This window comes from Oncorhynchus kisutch, linkage group LG11 (assembly GCF_002021735.2).
Source record: "Oncorhynchus kisutch isolate 150728-3 linkage group LG11, Okis_V2, whole genome shotgun sequence".
Lineage (NCBI taxonomy): Eukaryota > Metazoa > Chordata > Actinopteri > Salmoniformes > Salmonidae > Oncorhynchus > Oncorhynchus kisutch.
Window position 1 is genome coordinate 31,091,699 of NC_034184.2, and position 12,256 is coordinate 31,103,954.

Genomic DNA, 12,256 nt, shown 5'->3' on the forward strand with positions numbered 1-12,256 from the left:
AAACACTACTATGAATATCAGTAGGTTTATGCCTTTTGCACTTTCAGTGTTACACTGTAGCTGGTTCTAAAATATTGTTACAGTAATGTATACCTACTGAAATATAAATTCAGCAAATAAAGAAGATTCCTCTCACTGTCAAATGCATTTTTCAGCAAACTTAATGTGGAAATAGTTGTATGAACATAACAAGATTCAACAACAGACATGTGACTAACAGAAATGAATCATGTGTCCCTGAACAAAGGGGGTGTCAAAATCAAAAGTAACAGTCAGTATCTGGTGTGGCCCTCATCTGCATTAAGTACTGCAGTGCATCGACTCCACCAGATTTGCCAGTTCTTGCTGTGAGACGTTACCCCACTCTTCCACCAAGGCACCTGCAAGTTCCCAGACATTTCTGGGGGATGGCCCTAGCCCTCACCCTCCGATCCAACAGGTCCCAGACGTGCTCAAAGGGATTGAGATTCGGGCTCTTCGCTGGCCGTGGCAGAACACTGACATTCCTGTCTTGCAGGAAATCATGCTCAGAACGAGCAGTATGGCTGGTGGCATTGTCATGCCTGAGGATCATGTCAGGATGAGCCTGCAGGAAGGGTACAACATGAGGGAGGAGGTCTTCCCTTTAACGCACAGCATTGGGATTACCTGCAATGACAAGCTCAGGCTGATGATGCTGTGACACACCGCACCAGACCACCCTCCACCTCCAAATTAATCCTGCTCCAGGAATGAGCGGTGTAACGCTCATTCCGTCGACGATAAACGTGAATCCGACCATCACCCCTTGTGAGACAACTGCAACTTCTCAGTGAAGATCACTTTTTGCCAGTCCTGTCTGGTGCAGCAACGGTGTGTTTGTGCCCATAGCCGACGTTGTTGCTGGTGATGTCTGGTGAGTACCGGCCTTACAAGCCCTCAGAGTCTCTCAGACAATTGCTGACAGTCTGAGCACCGATGGAGGGATTGTGCGTTCCTGATGTAACTCGGGCAGTTGTAGCCATCAGCTATCTGTCCTGTCTCCCTGTAGCACTGTCGTACGCGTCTCACAGTACAGACATTGCAAATTTCTTGCCCTGGCCACATTTGCAGTCTTCATGCCTCCTTGCAGCATGCCTAAGGCACATTCACGTAGCTGAGCAGGGACCCTGGGCAGCTGCAGTGTGTTTAAGAAGCCGTAGAAAGGCCTCTTTAGTATCCTAAGTTTATAACTGACCTTAATTGCCTACCATCTGTAAGCTGTTAGTGTCTTAATGCCCATTTCACAGGTGCATGTTCATTAACTGTTTATGGTTCATTGAACAACCATGGCAAACAGTGTTTAATTAATTTACAATGAAATCTTACAACATTTCTGCTGAGTTTACATAAATAAACACACATGCAATACAGTAATAAAACCATTCCCATTTATTTCCAAAATGCATTATTTTTAAGACTTGTTTGGTATGTAACACTTTCAATACACAAAATGAGAATATATTCACTAAGATAATGTTTTCATTCTGTAAAGAAAACCCTGAAGTGGCTCATTCTTTCAAAGCTCTAAACAAAAAGATAAAACATGCATAGTGTAGAAAGACATTAGGTTACATCCTGCCTCCTATTTTGGTCTGACCACAGCAACTTCATCTACATCACAAGCCATGCTCTCCTTCTGAAGTGATGGATCCAGCTGCCAAAAGCCCCCACATCAACATCACTACATGCATCCTCCATTGCCAGGAGAAGAGGCATGCGTGCGAGAGGATGGCGGTCATACACCTTCCATCGCCATGCGGAAAAAAACTATTCAATTGGGTTTAGGAATGGGGAATATGGTGGGAGGTATAGAACAATACGTTGTGGGTGGTCGATGAACCAGTTACGGACCATTGCAGCCCGGTGGAAACTCATGTAGTCCCAGATGACAACATACCTGTGCTGCTCTGGTCCACCCCTCTGCTTGGCTGGAATGAGGATTCCATGTAGTGTGTCCAGGAATGTGATGAAGGGCGGTGTTGTAGGGACCAAGGTTGGCATGGTGATGGCGGATGCCTTGCTGTCTAACGGCTGCGCACATGGTGATATTCCCTCCACGATGTCCAGGGACATTCACAATGGCCAATAATGTTTGGTTCCTGACCCCTTCATTTGGCTAGGTTGAAGCCAGCCTCAAGGTAAATATAAACATGCTGAATTGAAGCAGCATCCAGCTCCAAGACTCTGAAACAGACAAGACAATGTGACAGACCTAGAGCAGTGAATATGGTGAGGCACAATACAATGGATTACTGTACTGTAATGTGTCTATACAGTGCTGATGACAGTAAATTCACAGTATAGTACTTACTTGCACATATTCATAGCGCTGTTCCTTAACCCTCAGTTTCGCTCAAATGGCACCCTGTAGACCTGTTTCATCCGGAGTCAGTTACACTGTAGTACACGGTCCAATGTAGACAAGCCCATCTGGTGAATGTTACTGAATATTTTGTTGTCTGCGATTATGTGGTTCTGGATTTCTTGTTGTCTAATGGTATTGTTTGCCACGATCATGTTCACAGTAGCGGTCTCCTGTTCTGGTGTGACAGCCGGAGTCTTCCACCATGGCCTGGCCGTCTCTCAGTTCTGCAGAAGATCCACAAATGATATGATTGGTTACAATATGCTAAAATCACAATTACTGAGTAACAAAGGCCTATTGATATGCCAGACTGCGGTATACATACTTAGAGCAGGGTGTAGATGGTAAGTAACTTATCGGTTCTCATTTCTGAATGTACGGATGATAGATGTAGTGTAGCAGCTCAGGTTTGGCTGAACTCTGCCCAACCTTCCTCATACTCAATCCATGGCCGAGCACATGGTCAACCAATGTGACCCTGATCTCATCTGAGACAACCTCCTTTCCACTCCTTTACCTCTTGCGTCACCATTGACTTAAATTTTCCTCCAAAACAGGAGAGCTCATCTGTGGCCTTTAGTGCTAAAGCTCTGATTTGTAAGTGAACAATTCAGCAACTATACCTGTGAGTTGTGGGTGTTGCCAATTATAGAGCTTGGAATTGTGACTGGCATTGCTTTCCAGAGGGACTAAAGAGATTTTAATTTTGAATGTGGTGCCCAATGTAGAGAACTGTGTGTAGTGTTTTACAAAAAGTGTGATATAGAATTGAAAACTGAGTGTAAAGCAGGAATTGCGCTTGCAATTTTGCAGACTTGGTTTAGGGATTTAGTACATGAGTTTCAGGTTTCAGTGATTGCGTTTCAAGTTCCAATTTTAGTGAGTAAACAATTGGGAAAAACTGTAAGGTCCAAGGACCTTATGATATCTTCAGAGGTAGACTGGCTCTGGCAGCCAAAACAGCTAAATACTCCATCTAAACGTGAATCAATTCTAAATTGCAATATGGTTCTAGAAACATAAAGACCTTTACATCACATGAAACAATATTTCAGTGACAACACGTTCCTGGCGGCCTTCTTCCATTACAAACACGTCTTCCGAGCATGCTAGATAGCTAATTAGCACAGTTGGTGCCTTTGTCTTCCATCTGTCTGTCATGCCCGTTGTATGAGTGAGACCAAGGAGCAGCGTGGTATGCGTACATTCTCTTCTAATGAATGAAACACTTAACAAAATCCAACAACCAAAACGCTATACAACTTAGTGCAGACAGGCAACTAACCATAGTCAAGATCCCACAACTAACTATGGGGGAAAATGGCTACCTAAATATGATCCCCAATCAGAGACAATGATAAACAGCTGTCTCTGATTGGGAACCATATCAGGCCAACACAGAAAAACCCTAGATGACAAAAACCCTAGACATACCAAAACTAGAGTACCCACCCTAGTCACACCCTGACCTAACCAAAAATTATAGAAAAACAGAGATATCTAAGGTCAGGGCGTGACACTGTCTTCCGTAAATGCGCTGTAACATGGAGATATGACCATGTGAGAACCCTAAACCCACATTGTGTATCAATGTAACATTTTTGTTAAAAAAAGTGAAATATTAGTTTTTACTTGAGTCATTGAGTCTTGAGACTACTATTCAGCTAATGTTGTCCTTTGGGATGTGAAATTATTTGATACAATGAGACTCATGGGTCATGAAAGGGGTTTAGACCAAAGCCATAACCATTAAGGTTTTCTACTGTTATGAAACTAAACAGTAAACAGCCTTAAACAGAAGTAAAATAGGTTGTTCCTGTGCCCTCAGGGGATTCCCATCTAACCATCCCCTTTTTTAAATGAAAGCTGCATGAGTTTTTGTGTGCTGGTATCACCTACGTATGTACTGTAATCTCTTTAGACGGAGGCAACGTGCGTCATCAGACGGAATACCTTTCATATACTTCACTGACTCTGGTGTGTCAGAGAAGAGGATAAAGTTCTGAGAGTATAGTACAGGTTATTCCTGCTATAAAAAGTATTTCACTGCAGGAGACCTTGTATCCTGTTTGGTTTGTTGTCCTAGTTTCTTCTATGTTGTTGTTCTGCTCTCTGTTCCTTGGTCGAATCAATACTCAGCGACCTTCACTATCAGTCAGCTTGCCAAGCAATGCACTCTGGGGGAACGTTACTTTGAAGGACACTATTACCATGGCGCCCACAGGATCTCATCCCTTAACCTCCTCCAACACATCCTCACACAACACTTACACACTCCCAGAAAAAAACAGAAATCGAGACTGAAGGATGCAACAGAGAGCATAAGGTCAATTTCTCACCTTAGAAAGCACAATGTCCTAAATTTCCTTCCCATCCTGCCATCATGACATCACTCTGCCTCAATCATTAGCACAGTGACATACTGTAGAGTAACTTTAGAGCAGGAGCTGGGCCTTTCGCTAAAGGGGAAAACAAATAGGAAGCAAGAGTGGAAATCTGTGTTATCCATGACCTAGTAGTGGTGTATTGATCTGATGGGAGGGACTCTCCTCAGATTTCCCAGATGTTGCCTGGGTTCCTCTAAGATTGACAGGCAGCTGTCTCATGAAATCATCTGCCCTTGAATGCCCAACTTTCTTTCAAAGAGTCGTGACATCTCCATAATTCATTACAAAGATAGAAAAAAACTGCAGAACTGCCATCATTCTTGGCAGTTTGAGATGCTGAATACCCAACAAGCCAAGTATTAAATTAAAAGGTCTATTTTGATTAAAACAGTAGAGGCTCTCAAGTGTGCTTCATGGATGTTGGCTACTTAAGCAATAGAATGGCGCTGCAATGGAGAGCAGTTGTTTTTGCTCCTGACCACTATATTGTGTGTTTTCTTGCACCGTTCTTAACTATTTTTGTATATAATGTTTACGCCATCGTTTCAGATGACGGAAAATAGCTTCTGGACATCTGAACAGCATTCACTAACCTCGATTTGGATGAAGATACCCATAGACTTCTAGACATTGTGCTAATGGTAGTTAGCATTGGCTCGTGAAACTTCCTCTAACTTCCTTCATACTGGACACAAAGACATAAACATGGTATCCATGAGTTCAACCGACTCTGGGGAAGTAGATAAAGGGCATCATTGCCAAAAGCCCAAAGTATCCTTTTAACAACAGCTGGTGCTCAATCTCTAAAATTAAGGATGTCTCGAAGTTCTGCTCGCCTGTGTTAGAATACCGAATGATAAGCTGTAGACCATACTATTACCATACTTTTACCAAGAAAGTTTTCATTTATATTTTTTGTAGCTGTCAATTTACCACCACAAACTGATGCTGGCACTAAGACCACACTCAATGAGCTGTACAGGGCCATAAGCAAACAAGAAAATGCTCATCCAGAAGCCACGCTTTAATGCAGGACAACTGAAATCCATCTTAACTCATTTCTACCAGCATGTCAAGTGTTACTCCACACACAGAAATGCATACAAAGCTCTCCCTTGGAAAATCTGATTGTAACTTTATCCTCCTGATTCCTGCTTACAAGAAAAAATTCAAACAGGAAGTACCAGTGAAGCGCTAAATACTGAAGTGGTCTGATGAAGCGGATGCTAAGCTACAGGACTGTTTTGGTAGCACAGACTGTCCTGGGATTATTCTAATGGCATTGAGGAGTTTATCACATCAGTTACCGGCTTCTGCCTATTGAAGTGAGCCTACAAGACTAGCTAAATGTCTTCTATGAGTACTTTGAGGCAAGCAACACTGAACCATGCATGAGAGCACCATCTGTTTCTGACAACTGTGTGATCACGCTCACCGCAGAGCCAGACGGATTACCAGGATACTGAGAGCATGCGCTGACCAGCTGGTGTGTCTTCACTGACATTTTCAACCACTCCCTGACCCAAAGTGTAATATCTGTATTACCAGTCAAAGGTTTGGACACACCTACTCATTCCAGGGTTTTTCTTTAGTTTTACTATGTTCTACATTGTAGAATAATAGTGAATAGATCAAAACTATGAAATAACAAATATCGAATCATGTTGTAACCAAAAAAGTGTTAAACAAATCAAAATAGTTTTTCTTTTGAGATTCTTCAAAGTAGTCACACTTTGCCTTGATGACAGCTTTGCAAACTTTTGGCATTCTCTCAATCAGTTTCACTTGGAATACTTTTACAACAGTCTGGAAGGAGCCCACATATGCTGAGCAATTGTTGGCTGCTTTTCATTCACTTTGTGGTCCAAATCATCCCAAACCATCTCAATTGGGTTGTGGTCGGGTGATTGTGGAGGCCAGTGCATCATCTGATGCAGCATTCCATCACTCTCGGTCTTGGTCAAATTGTATAAATAAAGAAAAACCCTTGAATGTGTGTCCAAACTTTTGACTGGTACTGTACATGTTTCAAGCATACCACCATAGTCCCTGTGCGCCATTGTAGCCTGTCTAAATGACTACCGCTCCATAGCACTCACATATGTATTCATGAAATACTTTGAAAGGCTGGTTATGGCTCAAATCAACACCATCATCCCAGACACCCTGGACCCACGCCAATTCGCATACCGCCTCAACAGATCCACAGATGACGCAATCTCTTTTGCGCTCCACACTGCCCTTTCCCACCTGGACAAGAGGAACCCATACTTAAGAATACTGTTTATTATCTGTCACTTTATTCTTGGTTTATTCCTAGTTAAGGCTCCTGAGCGGTCTAAGGCACTGCATCTCAGTGCAAGAGGTGTCATTACAGTTCCTTGCATTGACTCCAGGCTGTATCACATCTGGCCGTGATTGGGCGGCGCACAATTGGCCCAGCATTGGCCGGGGTAGGCCGTCATTGTAAATAAGAATTGGTTCTTAACCGACCTGCCTAGTTAAATAAAGGTTGCATATCTACCTCAATTACCTTGTAGCCCTGCACATTGACTCTGTACATATTATTACGTGTTTTACTTTCTATTATTTCTATATTTTTATTTCTCTCATTATTGTTGGGAAGAGTCCTTAAACATTTCACTGTTAGTCTAGACCAGGGGTTATTAAACCTTTTCAGCCTGGGACCCAAATTAGAAATTCAGTGTTTGTCTGGGACCCAAGTTTACGAAAACATGTGACTATACGTAATATGGGTACATTTCATTGCCCTTACTGTATGCCCATGAACAAATGCAACATAGACAAATAACAGTTAAATGAACTGCCCATATAAATAGCTACTCATGTTTATTTGTCCCCACTAAAAACACTCTTACGTATGTGTCTAGGTTGGAACTGTTGCTGTTAAAATACAATACATCATTTTAATTCTGAACTGATTGACCACATCACACAGATTTAGAGTGGCTTAAAAAGTACATGGAATTTAAATGGATTTTTATTTGGATTTCATATAATGGACATACACCAAATAGTCCACATTGGTGAAATGAAAAAAAAAATACTATTTTCAAAATATTCAAAAAAATTAAATATGGAAAAGAGGTGTGTGCAATCTAAGTGTCACATGATCTGTCACATGATATCAGTATATATACACCTGTTCCGAAAGGCCCCAGAGTCTGCAACACCACGAATCAAGAGGGACCACCAAGCAAGCGGTACTATGAAGACCAAGGAGCTCTCCAAACAGGTCAGGGACAAAGTTGTAGAGAAGCACAGATCAGGGTTGGGTTATGAAATAATATACATAACTTTGAACATCCCACGAAGCACCATTAAATCCATTATAAAAATGAAAGAATAGGGCATCACAACCAACCTGCCAAGAGAGGGCCGTCCACCAAAACTCACGGACCAGGCAAGGAGGGCATTAATCAGAGAGGCACCAAAGAGACCAAAGATAACCCTGAAGGAGCTGCAAAGCTCCATAGCTGCGAATGGAGTATCTGTCCATAGGACCACTTCAAGCCATACACTCCACAGAGCTGGGCTTTACAACAGAGAGGCCAGAAAAAATAAGCAAACATGTTTGGTGTTCGCCAAAAGGCATGTGGGAGACTCCCCAAATATATGGTGCTGAGTGTTTATGTAATGTTGAGTTGCCTCTCTTGTCGTGATGTGTGTTTTGTCCTATATTTTTAATTTTTAATCCCAGCCCCTGTCCCAGCAGGAGGCCTTTTGCCCTTTGGTAGTCCGTCATTGTAAATAAGAATTTAATCATACTGTAGAAATGATTGTTGAAAACAAGTCTAGGTTGGAACTGTTGCTGTTAAAATGCAATAAATATTTTATCTTCTGACCTGGAATAAACTGATTGATCACATCACACAGATGTAGACCATAAAACACACACACACACACACACACACACACACACACAGTCCTAATGATAGGTGTGTGACTAGTTAAAGTTTTCAACAAGCAGGTCTATTCTGGTCTCAGTTTCTGACAGTGCAACCCTGAGGTCATGCTCAGCATTGAGTCTGTTTCTGTACTTGTTTCTTAACCAAAATTTCAGCGTATAAATCCATGTAAATGCACTGGAGTTACATATCTCTGGAGCTAATTTATATCTTTAGTCCAGCAATTCATTGTCAGTTGATAGCAGACCTAGGTTAAGATAGTATTTGTTTTCTTTCAATTACTTTCACTGCGCTTGATTGTGATTGTGTGGCTCTATATAATCAATGAATTTGTCCCAAAAGTGCAAAACCCACCCATATCGCACTTCAGGCAGCCTTAAACACTCAAAGTATTTGAAACGAAACAACTCCAAAGGCTATAGCTCATCACATCAGGTCTGGTTGATAAAGGAAATGTCACGTTCTGACCTTTATTTCCTTTGTTCCTGTCTCTGTGTTTGCACCAGATAGGGCTGTTTAGGTTTTCTCATGTTTATTGTTTTGTTAGTCTATTCATGTATAGTTTCTTTATTAAAGATCCATGAATAATAACCACGCTGCGTTTTGGTCCGCCTCTCCATCAACTCAAGATAACCGTTACAGGAAAGGAGTGAAGGAGTTGAGTTGAGTGAGGCAGTAGTGAAGCAAACAATGGTGGTAATTAGACGTTAGGGTCCGAGGTCAAATAATCTGTTCCTGTATTTTGCACGAGTTTTCGAGGGGTCACAAATACAGTCAAGTCAAATTCTGCTGTTGTTCTATGGGAGAAGGAGTAGAACAGGGTAGATTCAGAAAGGGCTGTCATTAACACTGAAGAAAGCTTATAATGACAGCCAGCATACATATCCATCTCCTTTTAAAAGCAATGCTTTGGTGGTGCTCCAACATCATGGTGACCGTCTGTCCCCTGGGCCTTGCCTGAGAGTCCTTTCCATTGGCTCTGGTTGTGTTATACTTGGATTCCCTGGCGTAAAAAGAGATTTCAATAGGGGGTGAAGAGCACTTCCCTTTTGTGGCAGCTATAGAGAGGCACTCTTACTGGAGATGTTCCCCTCTCTGTAACAAAACACCCAGTGAAATGAGCCCCAGTTCCTCTGGATGGCATACACTCTGCATGCAGAGAGACTCTCAACCAGAGGTCCACATAATCAAATGTAATCCGTCACATGCTTTCTAAACAACAGGTCTAGACCAGCCTTTCTTAAAGTATGGGTCGAGGTGGGTCACAGACCTGTTAATGGTGGTTTGCGACGTGTCAGGGTACATTTAGAATTATTGCATTAATTACTGCAACTGCACTCTCTGTTCAGTGCGCTCTCTGCTTAGCAGCAGTGACTCTGCTCAGTTTGGCAGCTGCGAGAGTGGTTGGAAGATGCCCGTGTGCTTCATGGTTTAACGGATCTTTTTACTATGCGACCCACATGCTGCAATGCTGTTGTTCAGCAGCAGATGATGTGCTGTCAGCCACTGGCTTGTAATTCCCACTCGCCGTCACTCACTGCTGTCATCAAATGGACTGAAAAAAGTGACAAGTTCTGACTGAGCTCAATTGTCATGAAACGAAATAGAGCGATGAGTTTCTCTCTCTTGGTTTAATACAAACTTTGAGGAATAATGAGGAGTGCCCACAATGTGTTTTGTTCAGGGAAGTGCTTAGTAATTAGTCTCTCAAAATGAACAAATTAACTGACCAAACATCCACAGCATGACGGTAAACCCAGGGAGCTCTTTCAGAACAGGGCAGAATACTTCAGGAAACAGTGCTTCGACAGCGGAAAGTAAGTCAGCTAGCAAGGCATTTTTGTGATTTTATAACAGGAAATAAGGGAGTACCATCTCTCATAGTAGTCGATGTGAGTTTCTCTTTCAAACAATCCCCTTGTACACAGCCAATAGCTAGCTAGCTAACATTAGCCATTGAAGGACCATTGAGGCATGGTCTAGCATTTTAATAGGACTGTCATCAGTTAGGCAAAGTTGATATTCTCACTACACCGTAGGCTCTTGGTGTTATTAATCATTTTGAGGAGTCAAGTTCCTGAATACTTCCAGAATGAATCAGAGCAGGACAGATTATCAGCATCCCTCATTCATCTTCTCTCAGTGATGTACTAGGAGCTAAGCAAACACTGGGCTTTGTATTAACTTTACATACAGTGTATTACAGCACGTCCACTGTCACTTCTACAGTAATGAAACCTGCAAAGGAGACTAATAGGAAAACACTGACATGGCTACTCCTGCTGCAGCAGTGCAGGGTGTGGTCTTACTGTGCAATTCTGGGGAATTTGTTGGGAGTTTTATTTGATTTAGGTTTTTTCAGTTCTTAGAGTACCTTTTTGAGTCTTACATGTTGCTTACTACTTAGTCGTAGATCGGCATAAGAAATATATGTCTTATCGTTTTGATTTGAATATGAACTGATGAAATGTGTTCCTTGTTATTTTTTAACTAACATTATCTCTTTCTTTTTTCTCTCTTTCTCCATCTCACTTTTCTGTAATTTCGATATTTTCTCTGCAGCGTCACCCACCATTCCTCAAATGCGCTCAGAGCATTTCAAGCAATGTCACGTGAAGGACCTGGCCTACTGCTTGAATGATGGAGAATGCTTTGTCATCGAGACGCTGAGTGGCCCACACAAACATTGCAGGTAAGACGACTGTGTATGTGTGTGTGAAAGAGGCTTAAAGATGCACTCTATAACTTTTGTATAACTTCAGCCAGTAGTTTTGAAAATGGTGCTCACGACCAAAAAATTGTCCCTGTTTGTTGTGTACTATTTCAGCCAATCGTGTACTATGTCATCCATTTCGTGTGTGATATGACTTTGCAATTTGTATGATATCGTACGTATTTTGCAATTCATGTGGTATGTTACAAATCCAATTTGTGCAATATGTTATGAATTTGTTATGCTTAAGATCTCAGAGTGCATCTTTAACAGAGGAAAGATTGAAAGAGTCTACTGTTATTGACAGACAGTAACAGTATTCTGTCAGGTAGTTAGTTTGATGGTGACTCTACTAGTTAACCCGCTGTGGTGCACAGACTTCATTTTCTGTCGGATTTAAAGTGTCAGTTTTACAGAAGTTTGTCCCCACAGGGTGGTCTTTAGTAAAATTGACTGTAGTCTTGTGCAACACTTGTGATTAAAAGATTGACGTCTTAGACCTATTGTGCAGTTCAGTGAAGACATTTCTGAGTGATTAATGCAGTAGGTTCTTTACAAGTTACCCACCCCAAGGTACAATGGAGTAGAGGAATTAATAAATTAATAATCCTAACCAATGAGCCAAGAAACCACGAGACCAAGTGTCCTCGTTTGAACGGTGGTAATTGGTGAAGTAGTTTTAGTCGTCCTACTTATTTGACTACTTAGCCTGTTCAAACACTGAGCCTCTCTAATTGCGTCCTCGAACAAACTCCTTCCAAATCATAATCTGAGGACTTCCAGTCGGCTGGCTGTTCAAAGACTTCTGTTATGTAGCCTCTCTCTGGAAGTACCAGGGCAC

The 12,256-nt window shown here is 41.9% G+C and overlaps 1 protein-coding gene and 1 long non-coding RNA gene across 2 annotated transcripts in view; one reads left to right on the forward strand and one right to left on the reverse strand.

Moving 5' to 3' along the window:
- Window positions 1-1,304: 1,304 nt before the first annotated feature.
- LOC116376205 (uncharacterized) lies at window positions 1,305-3,688 on the reverse strand. The gene is made up of 3 exons (XR_004211612.1): window positions 2,712-3,688; window positions 2,333-2,610; window positions 1,305-2,205 (listed from the first exon to the last, which is right to left on the reverse strand). It is a non-coding gene; the product is annotated as an uncharacterized LOC116376205 (long non-coding RNA).
- A 7,582-nt stretch (window positions 3,689-11,270) lies between these two features.
- The window catches only part of LOC109899126 (pro-neuregulin-3, membrane-bound isoform), a 203,469-nt gene continuing 202,483 nt past the window's right edge, over window positions 11,271-12,256 (forward strand). The window contains exon 1 of the mRNA XM_031835625.1: window positions 11,271-11,394. Within this exon, the coding sequence (XP_031691485.1) occupies window positions 11,285-11,394 (110 nt within the window). The 5' untranslated portion in view covers window positions 11,271-11,284. The remainder of the gene's footprint in view (window positions 11,395-12,256) is intronic.